At 39.2% G+C, this 26,029-nt stretch overlaps 1 protein-coding gene across 9 annotated transcripts in view; it reads right to left on the reverse strand.

Annotated features, from left to right (window-relative positions):
* Positions 1-26,029, reverse strand: part of CAMKMT (calmodulin-lysine N-methyltransferase) — a 431,738-nt gene that overhangs the window by 53,257 nt on the left and 352,452 nt on the right. For 2 of the 9 annotated variants that reach the window (XM_064572542.1, XM_064572536.1), the window contains 4 exons: positions 17,640-17,714; positions 10,902-10,958; positions 10,752-10,815; positions 932-1,063 (listed from right to left, as the gene is read on the reverse strand). In XM_064572542.1, coding sequence (XP_064428612.1) covers positions 932-1,063; positions 10,752-10,815; positions 10,902-10,958; positions 17,640-17,714 — 328 coding nt within the window. The remainder of the gene's footprint in view (positions 1-931; positions 1,064-10,751; positions 10,816-10,901; positions 10,959-17,639; positions 17,715-26,029) is intronic. The other 7 variants (XM_064572538.1, XM_064572541.1, XM_064572544.1 and 4 more) reach the window with 4 other exon arrangements.

The raw sequence follows: 26,029 nt of genomic DNA on the forward strand, positions 1-26,029 counted from the left end.
TCCACTTCGCATATAATTTTTCAAATGTCAATATACTTCTATATTATATCATAGTCCTGGGTAATAAAGAATGCTATTCCCATTTTCCCAGGAGAAAATTAAGGTCAGGCCTTTACTTTTCTGTGTTCGCAACTTGTAAAATCATGACAAGTTCAAAGTCTTTTGCCCAGGTCAGACTAGCTCAGAGAAGGGAGATTTCTGTAAAGCACAAAATTACAGAAGTAATATATGTTATACTACTAAATGTGATATGTATTAGCAAAGGTGAGATTTCTAAAAAGTTTTCAGTGGAACACTCGCCTCTCAGTGTCCTATATTGCTCTATGCCTATAAATAATAAAAAGGCTGATAACATTGCTTTATGTAAGCAAGCTTAGAAATCACTCTCAGATAAGTGCTTTTGACCTAAATCTTGTAGCTCCTCGATCTGACATATAACCCCACAACTGTGAAATTCTGTATGAGATTTAACAGTCTCAAACTGCCAACTGACCCAGCCATAAAGCAAGCAAGATAAAGATTTACAGTCCAACATGATACAATTAGACATTCACCTTCTATTTATTTCAGTGCAGCTGAGCATTTAACCTACTTAAAAGCCGAAGGTTTTTTCATTAAAATATAAATGCTGGTTTATCATTCATTCTATGCCACCTCCCCTGCATCCTACAATTAAGTCTGTTATGAATGAAAAGATTAGTTTGTTTCAGGGAAAGGAGTAAACAGGAATGGTTTCTGTAAAATCCTGCTAGACATGCAAAGATAAAAGGTGGCTTTACCACACAAAATAATCAGATACAAATAGCTGTTCAGAAGCAGCCCACCTAAGGAGTACTTTAATCAAATATTTAGGTTACCTGCCAAAAAGACCATGATCTCTTCAAAATGCAATGCGGATTAAAGTGTTATCTAACACAAGCAGAAAACTAACCTTGGAGTGGAAGTTTGAAATGTGTTCATCATAATTTTCATGTCTTTGGATAGAGAAATCAGCTTTTTCAGCTAGATTGCAAAACTGGTTTAAAGTATTCCCTCGGCGTGGGGCAAATACCATTGCTTTCCCCTAGAACATTAAAAAGGAAATTCACACATTTTAAAACTGGAAGGCAACCAAACATAACAAACACTAGGTAAAGCATTTAATGTACTGCTCTCAGGTAGGAAACACAATTGTTCTTGAGATGTCCACACAGGATGGACATTCACAGTGAGAATAATTTCAAGGATAGATACACATCAAGAAAGACAAAATATGTATATTTCCTATTCAAATGTTGCTATGTTTTATCCTTTTCCAATCATGCATGTAACAAACAAAACATGGCTCGAAGTTGGTATTCTGTACAATGCACACCTCTCTTGGGTCAGTGTTTCAAACCATCAACTGCTTTTAGAGTAACTGGTCCACGGCAGTGCCACCCACCTGGAGACTCCTTAGCTGTTGCCAACGTGTCCCCAACACAGCTCCAGAGCATGTGGCAATGGATGCTTATAGATGTTAGTTTATTGTACCCTGGAAATTCAATACCAAGAAATCCTCCATAGAGACAAGTAATGGCAATCTCTGTTAGAGAATTTTCATGTTTCAGCCCTGCCACCAGCCTTTTCTGTGACCATGCTGTCAGAGACAAGGCTCTAGGATCTTGGTTTCCAACTTCATTGAATCCTTCATAATAGTCATCATTAGAGCAAAGCAGCTCCTCACAGTACTCAAATGATTGCTTTTCAAAGAAAGTGGTATAATGAGGATAAGCAGGCTTTTCTAAACTGCACAACCTCATGAGATTGTTGCAGTGGGGAGAATGGATGGGCTTGAATAAGCTATACACCAGATTTCAGAAGACCACTGGACATGAAACTCCACGATGTCCATTTGCCAACTCCTGGATGCACATGGACTTTCCCTCGCCCTCTGAGACGTGCACACAGAACAGCTGAACTTCAGAATCTTCTTTTCTTTTTGTTTAAAAGATGACTGTATGCTTCTGTTAACTTCAAGGTTATACTTCACTTCTATGAAATGCCACTTCAGGTTTTGAGGGAATCATGAAAATATATCCCAGTTTCTTATGAAAGGTGGTTTCTCATATATTACTGCCAACTATTTATTGAGCAGCCGGTGCATGTCAGGCTCTGGGATAGGAACTCTATTTGTCTCATTGACTCTTCCCACCACCCAACAATGTAGGTGTGATCAGCTCCATTTTACAGGATGCTCCGAATGGTTGAATAGTTGACCAAGATGACACAACCGGCAAATGACTGGACACGTACCTGCCTCCAATGCTGATGCTCTTTCCACCTCATCTCATTGCCTCCTTATTAGTAATAGTTACGGCAATAATAATAATAATAATAGCTACCACTGTGCGAGGTGCTTCATGAACCCTCCCTTTCATCCCATTTTCTCAACGACCTTGTAAAGTAGACATTACATTTTACAGATAATTAAACATGCAGCGAAGGCTTTGAAGAATATGAGGATATGTGGCAGAAAGGGTTCTGGGCTTAAAAAGTCTCCACCACTATACAGCTGTCACCTCAGGAAAATTAGAAAGAAAAAAAAAGCCATGGAACTGTTGAGCTAGAAGGGACCTTGGGGATGACATAATCCAATCTCCTCAGACACCCCAGCTGACCCATCAAGGTTTCTCACTCACGAAATGGGAAGAACAAAGTCTGCCCCCCCCCCAACTCCATCAAGTCATGAGGATCAAATGAGGTGATGAATGTGAAAATAATTTGAAAAGCAAGGTTATGTAGATGTAAGACTAGAAACATCTCCACCACTTAACAGTGCTGGAAAGATTTTATCAGGTCTCTCTCCCTCTCCCTCTCTTCCCCTCATTTACCTACAAGAAAATACACCGATACAGTGTCCTGGACATCAAGTGTGTTTTCATACGGTGTTTACATAGACATGTACAGACTCAGGCACATAATTATAGCAGACCAATCATGCCACTACACTTAAGGTTCTGTCAGCTTTTCCAATATTAATTGCTATTTTCAGGCGTTTTTCAAACTTAGCAGCAAAAATTCATTTTGATGTGAAACTAGATATAATACATGGTCTCGGCAGAGGAGCAAAGTCTCTGTTAAAAAAAAAAAAAGGAGGGAATACTAGTAGGTCATTTTAGTCATTTCTAAGAGCTGGTTGCCATTCTAGGTTTTTGAATAATGGAAGTTGTTTTATTTTAAAGTCACCTGCAAAAAATTGTCTTACAGTTACAATTGAAGAATTGATTTTAGTAGCTATTATCTAAGCTATGTATCATAATGTTTACAGGGCTACAGGGCTCTTGGCTGGGCTGGTGTTTACATTTATGAGTCCATGCTCCCCACACCCCTAACCCCTTGTTGGTCGGGGTGAGCTGTAGGGGGACCCAGCTAAGCATATGGCAGCCCCCTCCACCCAGACATCTCTCCTTCTCTAGGTCTTCTTCTAGCTTACCTGTCCTTCCCTAACCACCCTCTAGAATAGCAGCTGCTTCCCCATCGCTCTCCACTCCCCTCCCCCCTTTACTTTTGTTCTGGGCACTCATCACCCCTAACACACATTATATCCTTGTTTGTGATCGCTGGTCTCCTCCAGCTGGAGTGTACGCTCCATGACAACGGGATCATCTAATGTTTTATTCACTGCATTTTCTCAGTGCCTAGCATATAATTGACTCTCAATCAATACTTATTGAGAGAATAAACTAAATCCAGATGTTGAAATAATTTGAGAAATGCAAGTCTTTGGGAATTCGAAGGCCACATTCTTTTGCTTATTCTTTAGAAAAGATTTTCTGCAAGAAGCTTTTCCAGAGTCGGTAGCTCTGATGGGATTTCAGAGGGCAGCATTCTGTGCACAATACTGTACCCACAACAAGGAGAAAGAGTGAGCAGTAGTTTTAATTTCTAATTACTCAGTTATGGGTTTTAAAATGCTTTCTTTTTCATTTCATTGAATACAGACACCTTTGAGATGTGAATCAATATTTAGGAGGGACAATAGTACATCAACCATTCATTCAATAAACAGCCACTGAGTGCCAGCATCCACCCCATAAGGAATGGCTTTAGAATTCCCCTTGTCCCCAGTGGAGCAGGACACTGGTACAATCAGAGAAATACGCCCTACAATTTAGGCTGCAAAAATCAAAACAAGAAAAAAAATATATAGATTTCAGATTAGCCCATCACTTTAGAAAAATTATTTTCAATTTACCAAAGCCCAATTTTCTAGGCATTTGAAGTCACAGAATCATCTTAAACTCAGAATGAACACTCAATTGAACGTAAAATTTTGACTGATGGGCAGAAATTTGAGAGAATTCATTTATCCCTGGAGAGGAGAGAGGAGTAGTTCCACTAAACAGCAATGATATTGTTTACATCGTGAGCTCAGTTGTTATTTTGCTAGACTAATCTATACTCATATATTAAAGGGTGTGTACTTCTGGAAAAAATAAGTATGCTTCAGATTTCTTTTAAAAGGAATATGCTATGCCAGTGAAATGCCTTTATTTCTGTTTCATTTCCAGGCAACCAACTATTAAATACCAATTACATGTTTAAGCTTATGTTTATTTTTTCTTTACCTGGATTCTGAGATGCCGCCTTTGCCTGCTTCCTCCCCTATGTCTCTCTCAACCCCCTTCCCTGGTTTCTCCACCTGCCCCCTTTGATTGTCAGTGGTCCCCAGGGCTCTGCCTACTTTTTCTCCCTGTTCTGTACAATTCTAGGCAATTGTACCAAAGCCCATGGCTTCAGCTCTCACTGATACATCAACACTCCCGAGTATATATCTACAGCATCCACCATAGTCCAGGGTCCACCCATGTTCTCAGGTGCCTCCTAGGTCTCTCCATGGAGACGTTCTGCAAGTACTTTTAACTTATTCCGCCTACAGTGGAACTCAGTACCTTCGGGCCCAAACCCCAGATTAGACACCCTGTCCCTGGGATGCCTCTGCTGACCACCCCTGGCCTCCACGCTGTGCCTCCTCCGCTTCCATGGCTCACCCACAACGCTGCTGTCTCCTTAACACACCGTCAGGTAACTGCTCGCTTGTTTGTCTCTCACGCTGGACAGCGAGCTCCTTCAGGGCAGGATCACGTTGTATCTTACTCTATCCCCAGGTCCTAGCACAGCCTCTGCATCTGAGAAGCACCCAGTAAATGTCTACTGAATGAACTCCTCAGTGAATATCCGCTCAGTCCCCTCTTCTCCACCCTCGGATCTCCACTATCTCCTAACTGAACAATTCCATGTACAAGTTGGTCCATGGTGGTGCCCTGAGGAACTTTGCTGCTTTCAAGCTCTCTCTTACTCCACTGCAGCCTCTATGCTGGCCAGTCTGATCTTTCTAGAACCGACAACTGACTATACCACTGCTCAAACACTTTCAGTGGCTCTCTAGTACCCATATAATAAAGACCAGTCTCTTCGTATAGTATCCTCAGCCTTTCATAAAATGGCACCCCAAACTAAGTCTTTCACCCCATCTCCTGCCTCTCCCAACCCTAACCCCCAAACCACAGATTCTCACACTCCAGCCAGAGCAAACTTCTCTTGTTGATCCCAAAACACAACATGCTTTTTCATCCTCTGTACCTGTGAGCGCCGTTCCCTCCTTCCCTCTTCTAGTCCCCTTCCCTGAAGCTTAGAATGCCCTTCTTACTTTTCAACACCAAAGTCAAATGCCACTGCCTCTAGAGAAACCTTCCTCAGGCAGTCAGTCAGTCACTCTTTCTGGTATGCTCATCACATTGCGTTGTAATTCCTGGTAGCTCCAGGCACTAATCTGCCCTACTAAACGGAGATTCTCCTAGCGGTAGTGATCCATATTTATACCCGCACCTCACATTCCCAGCACAGTGCCAGGTAGTGAGTAGTTGCTCAACAAATGCTTGTGGCATCAAGACAGAATCCAAACCCTTGAGTATCTCCCATTCTATTGAAGGTATAAATTAGGAAGATTGTCAAAACAAATAAAAGCAGCACCACATTATGACCCAGGGATGGGCTATTACAGGCCGCTTTGCACTGTCCACTGTGATTCCACGTGTGTGTGTGTGTTACATTTCCACAATCAGATTATAAATGCTTTGGGGGCAGAGACTCAGTATTACGCATGCCGAATAAGCACCTGGGTAGATTTCAGGAAAGAACTTCTAGAGCGAGGCCCCTGCTCTGAGGGTCTTAAAACCATCTGGAGACTCTCTATTCCTACAAACGCGAGAGGCAGGTAGGGCTGAATACAGATTGTCACCAAGAACAAGGGAGGGTTTGTTGGGCCTCTGACCCAGCGAGCAGACAGGAACAAAGGGTCCCCCCAGCACCATCTCAGTTCACTGCCCTGAGCCCACACTCACAAGGAATTTCCCTGACATAAGCAAAAACAGAGGTTTGTACAGATGTGTGCAGAGATGTTGGATTAAAAAAAAAAAAAGGAGGAAATCTCTCTGCTCTTCTAAAACCAGAGCCCACGATTTACATTTATAACCCTCCTTGCATACAGGTGGGGCTCCAGGAATGTGGCAGTTAGTTCCGGCCAGTTTCTAAAGGTTAAATGAATTCCGAGGTGATATTTTTGAATGCTTGACAATTGGTTCGCAGCAACCAGCTGGAGAGCTGTCAACACTGCATCTCCATCCATCTTTTTGTGGTTCTGAGTAAATTCACACTGTCTGGCTGGCTTGGTGTCCTTCCCTGTACCGAAAGCCATTTCAGAGGAATATTAGTGGATACCATTTGTTGGTTGTCATTTCCAGGCTAAAGTTCAACTTGCAGGTTGCCATGGCTGTATTTTAAATTACATTCTGGCCCTCTGATATCAGACACTGCTGATGTTCTTTAAAGAGCACAACAGCAGGGGGTCACCTGTCAATCATCAGTAACACGGAGCCACTCACGGGAGGGAAAAAGGTTGGGGAGGGTACCAAAGGGGGGGTGGGGAAATGTTGCTTCTTGGAATAAGTAAATTTTGCTGACTTCATTTCTTTTTAGTATCTATTCTTTTCTTTTTGCCTTTTGAGTTTGCTAGAGAGTTCCCTCTAGTAGTCTGGCAGGAGTCAAATGTTGCACAGATACTCTCAACCAACAAGTCAAGGAAAGTTTCCATTTGGGGCTGGCAGCAAACACTTCCTGCTGAAATTTGGGGCTTCCTGTAGTGACTTTGATCTAAGCCATCTGGCTGAGGATCTAAGCCAAGCCAGGAGCCCACCTTGATGACTAGGCTTTCTCCGGGCTCTGTCCCCCTCACTCATGACCCCACTACAAAAATGGAAAAGCAGGAAAACTCCTCCTCCCCATCTACCTTTCTTGCAACTGGGTTGTATGATTTGCTTTAGCTAGACATCAAGGAACCACACACCCCAAAATGGCAGATTTGGTTTCTTCCCGTAGCCCCCCACCTGAAACCTCTTGTTCTTGCCCTCTAGCAGTAATCTCTCTCCGCTCGCTCTGTCCGCAGTAAAAAGTGTCATCTCCATCCAGGTAGACAGTCTTCCTGGGACCAATGAGGGAGCTGATGCAGGCATGCAGAACATGGGTGCAGGCGACACGCAGCATGCCCTGGTGTGTGCAGAAGTCACGAAAGTTTGTGTCCAGAGAAGGGTGAATTCCCTCCCTCCCAGCAGCATTTCTGCAAGGAAGATGCCCCCTGTATTCTGTACTCACCATGGTCAAAAAGTCTCTCTGGGTCTTCTTCAAGGTAACAAGAGCTAACATAGATTCAGAGCCAGTCACGTGCTAAAGCTTTCCGATGCATTGGCTTGTTCCCTCCCCATTTTACAGATGGGGAGAGGAGGCTTCATGGGATGAACCCAGTGATCTGAACCTTAAGCTTTCAGCCTCCAGGGTCCAAGCATACCTTCCCTCCATAAGGAAGACTTAGGAGAAAACAGGGTGAGAGAGGTAGTTCCAGAGCCTGCTAGTGCTAATTTGGGACTGGAATTTGGCCCTCCTGTCAGCCAGGCCAAGGTCCCTTTGGACCAGTGTCTCATGTGGATTAACCCTGACTGGCTAATGCATCAGTAAAAAAGAAGTTTTCATTCTGGAGCGCATCTTGTGTGCCAGGCGCTCTGCTAGACATATACGTCAGTAACTATTTTACATCAGCCCTGGGGCAGTGGGGGGGCTTATTCCTCCCTCACCCTGACGTAATGAAACTCAGGCTCAGAGAGCCTTGATAGAGAGAGCAGACTTGGGTTTTGTATGCAGATATCTCTGACTCTTCCCACCCTCCACACTACCTGCAGACACTGGGGCCCTCCTGTGAACCTGAAACATTTGGTTGAAGTGCAGTTTTTCCGGAGCACCCTGAGAATGGGCTGTATCTCCCATCGAAATCGCTGAGCCTTGAATTACCAAGAGCTCAGGAGCCACCAATGTAGCCCCTCAAGTTGTTTCTTTGTGGGCCTTCTGTGGCGCCTACAGCACCAGGGCCACAGACCATGGAGGAGTCATCCTGGGCTCAAGAGAAAGTTAAAAGCAGCTCTAAATGTAATGGGGTAAACCTTTAATGTTACCTTAGTCTTGGACTGTGATTTCCACAATGCACACACTAGCAGAGGGAGAAACTCTGGAAGCAGAACAGCCAGTCCTGAGAGCTTAGAAGGGGAAGGGTTCAGTTTTTGCTCTAGTTACCCCCAGCTCTAGGAACACTTCTGGCCCACTGGCACGGGAGATGCAGCTGCTGGTGGTCACTGCCAAGTCTACATGACCCTTCTATGGCCCACTGGTGAAGGCCCTGGGAGCACGAGTGCCCTGCCTCCCCAGAGCTCCTGATGGGGATGAGATTCCTGAGCAGTCATTTCAGGATATCCATGTGCCACTCACAGCTTGGAGATCCTCTCTTATGGTGGGTCTCTGACACCTTCAGCTACAGTACCTGGCAGCCTTGTGCATCAGCCCCAAGGGAGGGCCCCTATTCCCACTTCGAATACTGCAGTTCAGCCAGGCCCCTCTGACTTGGCCTCCCTGCTCCTCACATAGAATGAGCAAGTACCACCTACCCCAGGGCCCTGCCTCATCCTTCTCTGGGCTAAGGGTGAGTATCAGCTGTCACTAGGAGGGTGGCCTTGTGGAGCCACACCCTCAGGCAATGTTCAGGGCTTAATAAAGGATACAGGAGAGCTGCTAGAGATTCCAGTCCAATCTGCATTTAGGACTATTCACAGCCTGGACAGTTCTCTATTGTAAATCATTCGAATGATTTAGAATAGATTCTAGGCAAACCATGCAAATCTCTGCAAAATGGAGTATTTGCCACAAATAGGCTTTGGAGGGTGTTGGTGAAGTACTGTTTGTGCAGCGTGAGATCCAGGAGTCCTTGAAAGCATTGTATTTATGTATGATACATTTTTCACAGAGGCCTTTACATCCAAGAATCTCCGTGCCCTCTCTGAAAATCCTGACCTTGCAAAGGCTCACAAGAATCACCCAAGGCTAACGGGGGGGGATGAAGAGTCCCCCAATTCCTTCTTCTACCCTCAACTTGGGCTGCTCACTCAACCATGACCGCAGCCATCAATAGCTTGGAGCATGCCCCTTCCTTGCCTCAAGACCTGCTACCCACCTCACAGGGGGAATTGAGAAGGCCAATTTAATTTAATTGATTACCACTTACCAAGCTGTGGTTACTCCTCTGAGAGGCCTATTTAAAGTTTCTGAGCTATACAGAGATAACAAAATAAAAAGCAACAGTGTAAGGCAAAGGACAATTATCAAATTGCTCTGGGAACCTTCAATGTGGAAAAGATATAAAAGATAGATTGAAAGGTATTAGTCTGTAAGTCTCATTGAGGTCAGAAGACTAGAGCAAACCTTCTGAAAAAGACTTTTGAAACAAAACTTCCAGAAAATACTTCACACACACACACACACACACACACACACACACTGTAGTCCTTTCTCAGATAAATATGAGTTCCTGTCTTAGACTGCATTAACATTGTTAACCTATTTTAAATTCCTATGGCACAGCAAGAGTCTTACATACTTATAAGATTTTTTTTTTTTTAAATGCATGAGCTTTAAACTCGTTTTCTTACTTTAAATAGATGTATATTAACTCTCCAGTTAGGCTGCAGGACCTCCTAGCTTAGTGTAACAGCCCAACAAAATAAGAGTGGCTACAAACTCTGTAATTTACTCACAGGCATAAATGGATATATAAATGTAAAAATGTGCACAATATTTTATGCCATGCTTGGCTTCATTGTGACCTAATGTTTATAATATGTAAATAATGGCTTCCTTTTAAAGCAAAGAACTTTTAATATACAGATTCATCTGAAGTCCTTTTTCTTTGATACAAACAGAAAGAAAAAGAAAAAAAATATATTCTTTTGCAATAAATAAATACCCAATGACAAAGGTTACCATTGAAGGGATTTAAAATGACAGAAGTCAACAGAAAACTTTCCATATCATACTTCTACTTTAATATGAAGATATTGTTATCAAAGGAAAAGACTCAAGAAATTCTTTGATAAAAATAATCTCACACTATCTTTGAAGCAGTTTCATTTATTTTACTACCCACTGTGTTCCTTATCGGAAGGCCAAGGGTAAGAAGTTTCCTAGTTATGATTAGGAAAGAATCTGATAGATCAGAAGACCCAATTGAAGTTGGACATAATAAGTATTAAAGTATTACATGACATTAATCCTGCCATTCCATTACTCTCTCCATCTTTGTGCACAGACTAATTATTCTGAAGCCAGTGTTCAGGAGAAAATAGAAACATACTTACTCTGGGCTGGAGTAATCTCTTTATTGCATCAACAAGGCTGGCTCTGTACTGGTCCAGAAACAGGCTGACATTGAGAAGAGAGCAGAATCCAGATTAAACTGGGCTTCCAAGTCTAATGATATTAATGGAGGTAAGTACAAGGCTAATTACACATGTTTACTCAACACCAAAAGGGGAGAAATTGTTTCCTTCCATTCAAGTGTCTCACTGGAAGAAAAAAAGATTGTGGTCAGTGTTATCCAACCAAAGCCAAGTCATCAACATGCAATTGGCCAGGATTCACACATGACTGGGCCACATGTTAATGTTAAAGGGACAATAACTAAGCTGCTATTTGGGGGAATCATCTGGCTGAGATGAAATCCTTCCCGTCATTACAGCCCAGTTTCTGTAGACCTGGGCCATGAGCCCACTGAAGGTATTGTGAGGTCACCCTCCAGAAACAAACACCAGCCCTATGATGCCCAAACCATGGAACAGATCTCAGATGGTGATGGTTTTTAGTGACCAGGAGCAGCACTGAGGTCAGACTCAACCAGTGACCCGGAGTAAACAGTTCCAAGAACAAAGACCAGATTTGGGCTAGGTATCACAAAGACCATGGCAACTCTGGGTTTTTCTCCCTTGACCTTCATGTTGATTTTTTCCCAGTTCACTGTGATTTTTCATTATCCTCCTCTGGTCTTTTGAGATTTTCTGTTATTGCTCTGTCACCCCTCTGGTTGGGCCCATCTGAGCCTGTCTTCACCAGACCTCATCTTGGAAGCTTGGGGCAGACTTCCCTTATCTGGGACCCATGGGCCAGAGCACTGAGCAGCCTCGTGCATCAGCCATCCCATGAGGGGTAGGTGGAGTCCCCTGCTCCCATTTCTAATGCTGCAGTTTGCTGTGGGCCCCTCTGACTTGGTCTCCCTGCTCTTCACATAGCATGAATAAGTACCCCTTATTCTAGGGCCCTGCCTCATCCTTCTCTGAGCTAAGGGGGACTATGAGCTGTCAGTAGGAGGGCTGCTGTGTGGAGTCACACTGCAGGCAGGGTCTAACAGCTCTCTGACTCTGACCTTTCTGCTATGTGACCTTTCTGCTATGTGTGGCCTTCACACAAGGCCTCAGTTTCCTGGTCAAGAAAGGCCCACTTACGTGGCTGTGGTGGGCATCAAATCAATAATATATATTAGCTGACAAGTATTTGTGGAACACCTACTACATGCTATGGGCTGTTTTAGGCATTGGAGACAAGGTAGGAAAAAAACAAAGTTCCCATCTCAAAGAGCTTCTGGTCTCTATTCCTTTACGCACTGCAAGTTCTAGCACAGCATATATACCTAGAAGGTACTCCATAAGTGTCTGCTTACTGCCTGACCAGCAGATCAACATGATCCTTGAAATCGAGCAGCCTATGTAGGGTGTTGGTTTCAAAGGCCCTAAAACAGGGTGTACACACTCCTTTACTGGTATGTTAAGGACGAATCAATGCTTAGGGAAGCTGTCTCACCAATTAGGTTCTCTTCCAACTCTCCCATTTGAGAAAGAGGAGAGGGGAGAACAGTTTATGAGAAGTTGCCAAGAAGTCAGTGCTTGGGTTTCACCCTGCTGTGTTCAGGTCCGTCTTCTATAAAGGATGCTTTGAGTAATGGAAAAAGAATCCTTTTCAGAGGAGCTAGAAATCACGTCTAGAATGGGAACCTTATCCCACTCCATCCATCAGTCAGGATAACCTGATGATGCGCCAGGGGAAAATTTTCCTATCATTCTATTAAACACTACTTAAATCTTAGAGTGTAGAATATATGTAATTCAAACGCTACAAAAATTTGCCTGTAAGTCATATTAATCAGTGATTAATAGTCATTAAGGGTTGATAAGAAAGGAATCAAATTCTATCTAAGTGTTTTTTAACGTTTTCAGGACTACATACCTCACTCTTTAGTGAGGTCATAATATCTTAAATTTTAATAATTAAGCATTCTGCTTTTTTTTTTTTAACATTCTATTTTTAAGTAATCTCTACACCCAACATGGGGCTTGAACTCAACAATCCTGAGATCAAGATCGCATGCTCCACTGACTGAGCCAGCTAGGCGCCCCTCTGGTTTTGTTTTTTAAGAAGACTATCACTGTAGGAAAATATCTCTGTCAGTTACTCAGGCCCATTGGAGACCTGGCTGGTTGGAATATATAACATTAAGCAAAAGACCACTCTTTAGTTTAAACCTGTGCATCGTAGGAGCTGGTAAGGTTGTCAGAAATAATCAGCCCCTTAAAAACTGAGCTTAAAACATAACCTGATACAGTACTATTTTCACTCAATGTTGGTGATGTGACAAAGATATTAACATTGCAGCTCACTGGAGAATGTGACTTAACACCCAAGCACCTATTCCAAACACAGTTATTTGAATGGTGATGTCGTCCACTTCATCCTTCCAAATCAAATTTCCCAAAAGTAATTCTTACAGTTCTCTAATAAGTCTTTATTCCAAGCAAGCTCACCTTTCTACTTAGCTCTGATGCAGAATTTATAATGCTTTGTAGGATATGTTATATGAGCAACTGCAATGTGCTTTAGTGGGAGTGATACATAATCACCTGAAAATTCACCCCTTAAATAAGTCCTAATGGGCTCAGAGAATAACAGTAGCTTAAGTGGATCTATTTTAAAAAAGGCTGAGTGGGTCACTGATTGGAATGGAGATACCATTTCAACTCTCCCTTCTGTTACTGATCAAAATACATCGATGACAGTCGGTCTAGTTTGGCTATTAAAACACACACATACAGCCCTCTATATAATGCCCTTGTGGCATCAACTCTTGCTCTGTTCCATGGATCTGAATCACAGATTTCATGACAAAGGAAGGTGCTGGGCCATTCTCACCACCTTCCTTAGAATCAGTCAGTGTTATGCAGAGCACAGAGCATCTACCACTCCACTCATAGGGAAATTAATTAGTGTAGGCGACAAAAAGGCATTTCTCGGCCAGTATCCACAGAAAGGAGGCCTCTGTGTCCTCTTGAAGGTGAAATGTGCTAAGTTAAATTCACTGTTTTAGATTTAACTTTCAGCAGAAGAATGGCCTCTATCAGTATTTACCAGCTAATTGCCATGGAGCTGGGACCAATGGGGGTCTAGTCTCCCTTGGGGCTACCACTTAGGGTGCCAGATCTTTGGCAGCTTGCTTATTTTCTTTGGGACTGAGTTTTAGGTATGGGGTGAAAGGGCTGGCTGCCTTTGTGTTAAAGAGTTTTTCAGGTGTAAAGGTTGTGACCTAGAACTATCCATGATCACAGCATCTAGAAGAAAACGAAGAAATTCTAGAGACTGTTTTGAGGAAAAAAAAAAAAATTCTTCCAGAAGAATACCTTAAAAACCAAACTTTACAGAATAATAGAAAATAGAAACAATCCACGGTACATAGTGCAAAAAATGCTAGGAGAACCAGTGAAGTGGTGTAACCTTCCCCCACTTCTCTGCAAAGTCTCAGACTGCGCGCGCCGACGTGCTGTAGCTCAATGTGTCAGGCTATGGGTGGCATTTCAGACTTGCTTTCCAAGCCTTTAGAGAATCCAAATGTACAGAATCATGTTTATTTTTGCAGAGCTACAATAAACTGGAAAACCATCAAACACTCACTGAAAGCGTTCCTTGGATAAAAAAAAAAAAATCTTACTTCTAGACCCTTAGATTACTGTGATTGAACAGGAGTCTGGAAAGGCAGGCTGAAAATTAACAATCACTTGCTATTCTAAACTCAGCAAGGACCAGGCTGGACTGCATTCCAGCAGAAAGGAATTCTTATATGAAATTTGATGTTAAATAAGTCAACCAATGATCTTAATAGGCAGGTTTTTTTTCTACACCTGTGCTTAAATATTCTAATATTTTGATGTTTGTCAACAGCATCCTTTCACAGGTGTGGCTGTACCTCGATTTTTTCCTTCTTTTATTTCAAAGTTGACATTTTACAAGTTATTTAGGAACTGTTGAACCATGAAACTATATTTCATTGTCAAAAATGCTGAATGGTGAAATAATGACTAGCTTTCACAGCTTGCCTCTTTATTTTATAATCTGGTGGAGCTCCTAAATGTAGATGTGAACTAAGGAGCCTGTCTCTTCTGGGAAATAAGTTATTTCCCCCAAAGCCCATGGGCTTATGAATGTTTGAATGTAAATACATGAATATATGAATGATTTAAAAACATAAACATATCACCCGTGCTCGTTGTAATCATGTGCATTTTACTTGAACCACAATGTGGGTTTGGAATAGGTCTGTGAATAGGGCTTGTTTTCATGTAAATGGGATCAAGCAGGACCACTGGTTAGCTATTCAGGGAATCAGACAATGCCACCCTTGCTGGAAATGCTTCAATAAGAAATTTAATCCATGTACCTAATATTTGAACTCCAACTCTTGCTTCATATTCCTATGGCCTAATCCAGATCTCATTGACTGACAATAACCAAAGGGTGGTATGAGACAGTGTGATCTATTTATGTGTGGCACCTATTTCTGCCACTGAGTATTTCAGGTTTCATCTTGGAGGTAGTGTCTAAAGAGAGGTTTTTTTTTTTTTCCTCCTCTGTGACACTGTAAAAAAATAAAATGCAGCATGGTCTGCCTGCCTGTCCCTAGAAGCAGCACCCACATAATAACTGACAGAGAAACACCAAACCGACAGGAAATAAAGAGCTCCCAGAGCGTGAGCTTCACTGCTATGTGCACAACATGCATATTATAAATATCACTGTGCTTTCTAAGTTTCTAAGCAGCTTACCCATCCCTGTGAATATGAAGAGAGACCATTACCAAAGCATTTCTTTTGGAAATAATATCAGCATTGCAGTGAGAGTAGCTTAATGTTTCACATTTACAAATGGGAAATTATAAACAGGCTGACATTCTGGCACTTACAACACCAGGGGGAAAAAAAAACAACTTAACACCTCATACATAGAAAAGCCATTTATAAAATAAAACTTGGCGTACTTAGTTCATTTGAATCTGTAAATTCTCCTATAGCTACCAGGTGTGTGTGTGTGTGTGTGTGTGTGTACATCTAACATCGTACTATGTTATGTATTTATAATGAAAGCCTTCACTGAATATGCATTATGTATATCAGTTGTACGTGACCCTGTTGTTCGCTAGGGAAAAAGGACTATTTCTCAGACATGTTGTGTGCCTATTTTTAACCTAACTGAGAACATTAATCAGAAAAGAGCTTAAATCTTACTTCCTCTGCTTGTCTCTCTGGTACAAATAGGATGACATGGTGTGAGTGTCCATAACACAAGGTCTGACAAAGCCAGGCTGTTCTGATATTTATGTGAAGGATACATTTAACTCTAAATCCCCTGGCCAGACCTGACTTTCTCCACATATCTGGAGCCCACGCGTGCAACCCTCATCTAAACCTCCAAGAATATGCTGCCCTCCTTCCCTCTTTCTGCTGCTCTCTGATCTGACTTTCATGCTTAATCTGATCTAATCCTGCCAGCATTATCTTCATCTGTGCAATGAAACCTGGAGGATCCTTTCTCATATTTGGTGAGGAGAGGCATTTACTAAATTACTTGCTCAAATCATATGGTGAGGTTTTAGCTCCTTATTTTTGATTAGATGAGGGATGTAACATTAGGCACAATATCAATGATTAGTCCAAAATCTGTTTCTCCCCCTTTTGGAACAAGGTTTTTCTGAAATCCAGTACAAAGACACTAAAAGGGCCATGGAAAGCTAGAAAATCTCAGCTAGAAATAAAAGAGAATACTTATTTTCCATTGAGAAGCATTTTTCAGAAGAAAAAAAGAAAGCAAATCTGATTCCAACGACTTACATAGAAGAGTTACCTCTTGAAAGTCTTATTTAAAATAATAATAATAATGACTGCCTGAAAATTTCATTTAACTCCCCTCTAGGGAAAGTCTTCTCCAGGTTCTGGATCTTATAATTGGGTTGATCAATACCATAGAACTTCTTCAGAATCCAAACTTGTGTTTTCAAATCTCAAGTGTCATAAAAACATAATGAAACTACAAATAAGATCTTACTCTTAACAGGGAAAATACTTTTGAACTGTCAATGTTTCCATATGCTGAAATAGTTATTATTCAACATGCATGAAGAAAATACCTAAGATGATTTGAAATAATTATTAAGGTTTGATACATATTTATCCTGTAACTTAGGATCAGACTTCATTAACAATAAGTAGACTAAGCCAAATGAGAAGACAAAATAGCTAATGTAAATTATTTTTTAAAAGCAGGCACCTGACAGAGATTTTAATGTTATTTGCATAACAATAAAATGTAATGTTATAATTCCTGTTTTGTGTATAATTAAATATCTTAATTGAAGACATTGAAAATTTAGATAGCAAACATATATTTTAAGAAAAAACATTCCCCCAAAGACATTGCACAAATACGTTTATTTGTTGGAGCATATACGTGTGTGTACACACATATACATATATTCCCTTATATCAATAGTCAGATCTCTCCTAAGAAGTAAGCTAATTGAGCTGTTTGTGTTGATAAACTCCTTTTTCTCCAGACTATTCCTCTCCGAGCCATAATTATTTGCAATTTGCCTAAGTCGTCCATTTACTGATACGTCAAGCATGAAACAGAGGCAATTCCAGAAAATGGAAATGCTTCTCAAAATCAATCTTTGGGAAATAATGTGGTAGAAGTTACTGTGTGATAGAAGACTACCTTATAACTGTCACATGGAGATGAATATTAATTTGTTGAGGTTAAGGTGGCTTTGTGCTTCATTTGTTGACTTTGCTTAGCCATCAGCAAAGCAGCACAGCCCAATTACTCCAGCAAAGCTATTTTTCCTAACAGGAGTTTTATGATTTTTATGTACTTACCAGTCAGCACACATAACAATGTCAAAATGTCCTTCCAGTTGAGAGACATCTGTCTCATTATCCCATCGTAAAACGCTTGAGGAGAAAAAGATTTTTAAAAATTATACTTAGGTGTTTTTTTTTAACTTTTGATTTTAAGCTATTAACATTATTTTTTGTGGCACTTGAAATTATTTAAAAGGTATATACAAATTATTTTAAAAGGTATAATAAAAAAACTAGGGATGGAACTGTCTGCTCTACATTTTATTTAGTCTTCAAATCCAGAAGAGGGAGAATTCTCTATTTAGACAAGAGTTAAGCCTGTGCTAGTTTTTATAGTTTGTAGATGAACCGGGGAAAAATATCTTATTTTTACCGTAGTCATTACAATGAGTCTAGATTCTTAACATCAATGAGGTACACATTGAGATCAAAGTATTCCCCATCTGACTGGAATACAAATTTATAAAAATAAGTGACGTGAAACCTCGTGTATATCTATCTTGCCTGGCATGTCAATTACATTTCTTATTGACGAAATGAGCGATTTGGCAAGATCGAAGAAAAAAAAGCAAACTTTCATTTGGTAGTTCTCAGTTTTTAGGCACATTTTAAAATTCACCCATCCTGACACTTAGTCTCCCAAAAGAGGATCAGGTTTTAAACCTCAGATTAACAACAATAATTAATAATACATATTTAAAAGTTCTAGTTGTGCTTATGAAGCCACTGAAAGATTTTAAGTTACTTTTAATTAATAATTGTGATGAACAGCATTTTACCATATCAAGTATTTTAATGATTCCTCTCTCCACATCAAAACTGACTTGCCGTGCTATTTTTCAAAGTAAAATTGTGCTCCTCTTTTCTATTTTGATTATTATTTAAAACCAAAATAAGTGAGCATATCCTACCCTGTCCAGTTATATTTGCTTATCTTGGTGGGTTCTTTACTTCTTTTACATCTTCCCAGAGTGAAAAGCCATATGTATGAATACAAAAATAAGTCTTAATTTGATAAGTCCAAAAGTTCTTCCCATGTACACTAATAAACATTATTAGTGCTAGTGAATTTCTTAAGGTAGAAAAAATTGAACACATCACCATGAAAATATCTATGCAGACTGAGCATCAGTTGCCCATTCACTCATTCAACTCATTGTTACTGAGCACCTACTATGTGGCAGGCCCTGTGCTGGGCCACAGGCGGTGCCTTCTTGATGGCAGCCAAGCAGGACATGTGGATGCATAAACCCATAATTCTGATGCTGTGTCCTATGTGTTGTGTAAGCATATAGACTTAGAGCTCCAGGGAGGGCTTTCCAGAAGAACCTGTCATCCTATGTCACTTAGACAAGCTTTATAAATTAACTCTATTCTTGTATTTGCTTAGGCCTACTGGACAGTCAAGGAATGGAGGAAACCAGGAAAGCCCCAAGAGATTAATGCTTACTTTGTTTTTACATTAATTCCTCAGAAACTCCATGCACCTGGAGAGAATGGGACACGACCAATACCAACTTTTATGGAAACGCTGAGGCCTCCTGTGCAACTAACTGGGACTCGGGCTTGGTGGGAAACCAGGCCTGTTCAGCCCTCATCAGAGACCTAAGTGTCTTAGAGAGTTTCTACATGAACAATCTGACTTAAAATATAGATCTATACTTGACTTTTTCAAATCATAAAAGTAATGTACCCATCACACAAATTTTGGGAAAAAGAGAAAAGTGTTAAAATTACTCATAATCTTCTAGAAAATGTTTCTAATACATAAGTAATTACTAAAGCTCATTAACAGAAAGTGTAGGAAATCCTGTGGTGGGTATTGAATACTGGATTCCTGAGGAGCTTCAGCCTCTTGGTTCAACAAAGACAAATGGAGAGATGGGGTTTAGGCAGGAACTGGCTATGGATTATCACAGCAGATGTAACTAGAGTAATTCTAAAAGAAACTGAAATGCACTGCTTGGCTATGTGGACCACAACACATTCCCAAAAAGCATTTTTTCTAGTTCTCATGAGGCTATGGCTATGGTGTCCCCATAACCGTAAGCATATGACAAAAAGTGGTATATAGAACAGAGTTCAGCTTTGGTGTGAGAGACCCTCCCAAAAAATTTTGGTTCCTTCCTTGACTGGCTGTGTGAACTTGGAGTTTGCTTTCCCATCTGTAAAATGGAGATAACAATGACCACCTTCTTGAACACTCACAGAGCACCATTCATTCTGGATTTGTGGTGTTCATGTAGTATACAATGAGAAGAGTGCCCCCTGGAGCTGTACAATCAGGAGGCCTTCTATCTTACAAGGCAATTGGTGATGGTGACTTCTATATTCAAGGAGCTGGTCCTTCCAATGCTTCTCTTCCAATGACCTTGCCCTCCACCCTTCTCAAATAACTCACATGACAATCGTCTAGAGCAGTACTTTAGTTGTGGAGAAGGACCAGATTTTTTTTTGTTTATATCCAATCTGTTGCAGACTGACAGTTTCATAAAATACAGTAAAAATTAACAGGCAAATGAGATTTTAAAAGCCAAGACATTCTAAACACAAGTCCACTGATCATATGCTTGGATATCACAGTAGTGTTCCTCAACATTTACTTTCAATTTCTGAACTTACCTCATTGCAGATCAGTAACATGCAGTTCATGGATTGGCTCCAGTGTATGGCCTATTTGTTGAGTAGCACTGTTCTAGACCTTGTCTTTTTGAATAACTGAAACGCTGATCTACTCTCTGACCAGCCCTTTCATAGCTCATCACTTCCAGAAGGTACTCAAATCCCAACCATTCTTCAGTCCCCTGGCCAATAATCTGCTAATCCCATCACCATGTCCCTATCTCTTTTCCATAATGTTTATCTTCCCTCCTTACCCAGCTTACATCCCACAGCCAATAATTTTAATTACTCCTTTGCATACATCCTCTACTCCTTTTTCCCTTTCTTATTATAAGTTATTTCAAAATAACTTAACTGTGACCCAGAACAAAATTCAGAAACATTTACAGGAATATAAAAGCATTCAGATTCTAAGAAGGTAAAATATAAAATACCTGGGAGCACCTGGGTGACTTAGTCGGTTAAACACCCTGATCTTGATTTCAGCTCAGGTCATGATCTCAGGGTCGTGAGATTGAGCCTTGTGTTGGGTTTTGTGCTGGGCATGGAGCCTGCTTGGGAATCTCTTTCTGCCTCTCCCTCTGCTCCTCCCCCCCCAAAAAAAAATACCTGGCACACAATCAAAGATTACCAGGCATGCAAAGAATTAAAATAATACAACCTATAATGAGACAAATCAAACAACTAAAGCCAGCCTAAACCTAACACAGATGTTAGAATTAACAAAAAAGGGCATTAAAATAGTTACCATAATGATATTCACTGTATTTTAAAAAATGAATAGAGACAAGAAAGATACTTTTAAAGTCCCAAATCAAAATTCTAAAGATGAAAACTACAATGTCTGAGAGGAAAAATACATTGGATGGAATTAATAACAGATAAGACACTTCAGAAGAAAAGATAAATGAACTTGAAAACAAAGTTATAGAAACTATCCAAAATGAAATATAGATAGAAACAAAGAATGAAATAAATTAAAAGAGGATCAGTGAATGAGCTGTGGGGCAAATTTAAGTAATCTCATATATGTGCAATTGGAGTCCCCAAAGGATAGAAGGGGGGAGGTCCAAAAAAAATATTTCTAGAAATAATGGCTGAAATGTTTTCAAATTTAATGAAAACTATTAACCCACAGATCAAGAGATTTCAACAAACTCCAAGCACAAGAAACATGAAGAAAACTACAAGGTACAAATAATCTAATCAAATTGTCCAAAAGCAATGATGAAGAGAAAATCTGTAAAGTACCCAGAGGAAAAGAAAAACACAGTACATATAAATAAAGGTAAGGATGACAGCATATGTCTTGTGAGTAATGGGCAAGTCAGAAGACAGTGGACTGACATCTTTAAAGTCTGAAAGGAACATAAAAACCCTGTCAACCTAGAATTTTATAGCGAGTTAAAATATTTTCCTCCCAAAAGATGAAACAGATGTTTTCAGACATACAAAAGCTGAAAAAATTAATCACCAGCAGATCTACACCATGAGAAATGTAAAGGAAGTCCTCCAGGCAGAAGAATAATCATACCAGACAAAAATATGGATCAACAGAAAGAAATGATGAGAACCAAAAATTGTAACTACATGGGCAAATATGTAAGATTTTTTTCTTATTATTTAACTCTCTTTGAAATATTACTGACTGGTTAAATAACAAGTACTGCAAAGTTTATAACATATACATAAGCAAAATATAGGGCAATAGCATTAAGATTGGGAGGGGAGTAATAGAAGTTTCCTATGATAAGGTTTTTATAGTGTAGATGAAGTGGTACATCACTTGAGGATAGACTATGATAAGTTAAAGATGTATACTAGAAAACCTAAAGCAACTACTAAAACAACTAAACATAATTACAGCTAATAAGTCAACAAAGGAGAGAAACTAGAATAATAAAATATACTCACTTAATCAAGGGAGACAGAGAAAAATGAAAAGAAGAAGAAAGAATAGATGAACAAACAGAAAACAAAAAGCAAAATGATTTAAATCTAACCATATCAGTACTTGTACTAAGTGAAAATGGTTTAAATGCCCCCAGTTAAAAGGCAGAGAGGGTCAGATTGGATTAAAATGTTAGGTGGAAGTATATGTGGCTTACCAAATAAATGTATTTTAAATGTGAAGCACAAATGGATTAGAAGTAGAAGTCATACCAAGCAACACTAGTCAAAAGAATGCCAGAGTGGTTATATGAATGCCAGACAGTAGATTTCAGAGCAAAGAATATTACTGGATGTAAAAAGGATTACATTACAATGTTAAAGGGCCAATTCAAGAAGCAGACATAACACTTCTAAAGGTTTATGAACTGAGTAACAGAGCTTCTAATTTGAAGTCCAAATGGGTATTACTGAAAGAAAACATAGACAAAGCCACAATTATAATGAGAAATTTCAATACTCCTCTCTCAATAACTAATTGAATTAGACAGAAAATAACCAAAGTTATAGATGATTTTAACAATGCTATTAACCAACATGACTTAATTGATATTTATAGAACACTCCACCCAATAATAGCAGAATACACCTTTTTTTTCCCAACTAGGTGTGGAGCATTTACCAAAACATACCCTTTCTGGGTCATATTTTAACTTTCAACAAATTTAAAGGAATTCCAGTCATATAAAAATATGTTCCCTGGGGCGCCTGCGTGGCTCAGTCAGTTAAGCATCTGACTCTTAGTTTTGGCTCAGGTTGTAATCTCAGGGTGGTGGGATCGAGCCCCATGTCAGACTCCACACTCAACATGGAGTCTGCTTGTTTCCTCTCCCTCTGCTCCTCCCCTGCCCCCCAATCTCTCTCTCTCCTTCTTAAATAAATAAAATCTAAAAAAAAAAAAAGTTCCCACCATCGAATTAAATTAGAAATCAATATTTTCTGTAAAATCTCTAAATATTTGGAAAATAAATAATTCACTTATAGATAACATAGCATCCAAACAAGAAATCAAAACAGAAATTGAAAAATATTTCAATTGAATGAAAATGAAAATACAACACATAAAATTTATGGGATGCATAGAGGGGAAATTAATAGCACTAAATGCCTATATCAAAAAAGAAAGGTCCAAATCAATAGACTCAGCTCCCAGCTAAATAAACAAACAAAAACAAAAAACAAACAAAAAAGCAAAGTTAAACTCAACATAACCAAAAGAAAGGAAGTAAAGATTAGAACAAAAATAAATGAAATAGAAAACAGAAACATAATAGAGAAAAATCACTGAAACCAAACACTGGTTCTTTGAGAGGAGCAATAAAATTGATAAACCTCTAGCCAGAGTGATTAGGAAAACAGGGAGAAGACATAAATCACCAATCACCAATATCATGAACGAGTGAAGTGCCATCACTACAGATTCTACAGATAGTAAGAGGATAATAAGGAATATAAAAGTTCTTCATAAAATATATTAATAAATATAAATATATAAAATAATATATAGGCATATAAATATGTATCAATATATAGATATAGATCTCATGTTCAAGTGGTTTTTCTAGGAATACAAGAAGGTTGGTTTAATGTTTAAAATTCTATCAATATAATTTACCATAGTAATGAACTAGGAAAGAAAAACGATATGATCATCTCAATAAGTGCAGAAAATGCATTGCCAAAGTCTAACATCTATTCCTGATAAAAACTCTCAGCAACCTAAGAACAGAAGGGAACTTCAACAACCTGAAGAAAGTCATCTATAAAAACCTACAGCCAGTATCATACTCCATTGGTGAAAGACTAGATGCTTTTTCCCTAAACATCAGAATAAGAAAAGGATGTTTCCTCTTACTATTAAGCTTTGCCCTGGAGATTCTAGCCAGTGTAATAAGACAAGAAAAAAACAAGTCATCAAGACTGGGAAGGAAGAAGTAAAATTATCTTTATGAGCAGGAAACCTGATCATCTACATAGAATATCCAATGGAATATACAAAAAAAAGCAAGCAGAACTAATACATGAGTTTAGCAAGGTTGTGGAATAGAAGACCAATATAAAAAAAATCAGTTATATTTCTTCATACAAGCAACAAATAATTGGAAATTATAATTTCCAATTCCCTACTACTCACAATAACATTTAAAAACGCAAACTATTAGTAGCATAAAATATGAAATACTTAGAGATAATTCTGACAAAAGATGGGAGAAATTAAATAAGACCTAAATAAATGCAGGTAATTCAGTGGATAAAGGAGAGTATTTTCAACAAATAGGGTCTTAGCATTTGGATATCTACTTTTTTTAAAAAAAGATCTCTAACACATATCTTATACCATATTAAAAATTGACTCCAAATGGATCATAAAATTAAATGTAAAACCTAACATTATAAAACTTGTTGATGAAAGTACAGAAGAAAATCTTTGTAACCTTGGGTCAAACAAAGACTTCTTAGATATGACACAGGATGCATAATCCATAAAAGAAGAAATTGGTAAATTAAAAACTTCTGCAGTTTGAAAGATGCTATGAGGTGAATGGGAAGAGAAAGCCACAGGTCTTAGGGGGCGAAATATTTGCAAATCATATGTCTGATAAAAGCTTATATCATATAAAGCTTACATATAAACATAGAAAAAACATAACTCCCAGAGTATGTTAATAAGAAAATAAGCAACCCCATAAAAAAAAAGTGGGTAAAGCATTTGAACAGACACTTTACCAAAGATATATAAGTGGCAAATAAGCACATGAAAAAATATCCAACATCATTAGTAATTAGGAAAATTCAAATTAAAACCCTAATGAGATACTACTATATACTTACTAGAAAAGCTGTAGTTTAAAAGATTGACCATATACAGTGTTGGCGAGGATGTAGACAAAATGGAACTCTCTGACACCACCGATGAGAATATAAAATAGTACAACCACTTTGGAAAACAGTTTGTCAGTTTCCTTAAAACATTGTTACATTTGTGCCTCTATATGATCTAGCTGTTCCACTCCTAGGTATTTACCCCAGAGAAGGGAAAGCACATATCCATATAAAACATATCCACATACCATATGTGTACGTAAATATTCCTAACAGTTTCATTTGCAACAGCCCCAAATTGGCAACAACCCAAAAGTTCATCAAAGAGTGAAAGCAGGAACAAATTGTAGTATATGAGACACTACTCAGGAATAAAAAGGAAACAACTATTGATGCCTGCAACAACATAAATGAATCTCAAAATACTTTTACTAATTGAAAGAACACTGACTTTAAAAAAAAAAAAGCACATACTTAATGATTCCATTTATTTAAAACTGTAGAAAATATAAACTCACGTAAGATGAGGGATAACAAATCAGTGGAGAGGGAGGAAACTTCAAGAAGCAGAAAGGAGGGATTACCAAAGGGCAAGAAGGAAGTTTTGGGGGTGAGAGATATGTTCAGTATTTGGACTGTGGTGATGGTTTCAAAGGCGTACACAGATTTCAAAACTTATAAAATTATGCATACAGTTTATTGGATGCCAATTTTACCTCAACAAACTGTTAAAGAAAAGCTAAAAAGGAAATGTTTTCTGAAAGAGAGCAGGTGTCTACATACATACTACTAGGCCCCTTGGCCTATATGAACTTTACAATCTAAGGCGTCACATTCAGATGCAAAGACAAGTAAAGGATGGTTCTTCTAAACCCCAAATCATGCCCATGTGTTACTTATAATTATACTGACACTGAAGTAAAATGTATGTTTTCTCCATTTTATTTCACCACAATGTCAAAATCTTATTTCTGTTTGAAATTCATTACAAAGCAAAGTATAATTTTACA

The sequence above is a fragment of the Mirounga angustirostris genome, unplaced genomic scaffold (assembly GCF_029215605.1).
Source record: "Mirounga angustirostris isolate CCGP_5_RB_7025 unplaced genomic scaffold, mMirAng1.0.hap1 SCAF_10, whole genome shotgun sequence".
NCBI lineage: Eukaryota > Metazoa > Chordata > Mammalia > Carnivora > Phocidae > Mirounga > Mirounga angustirostris.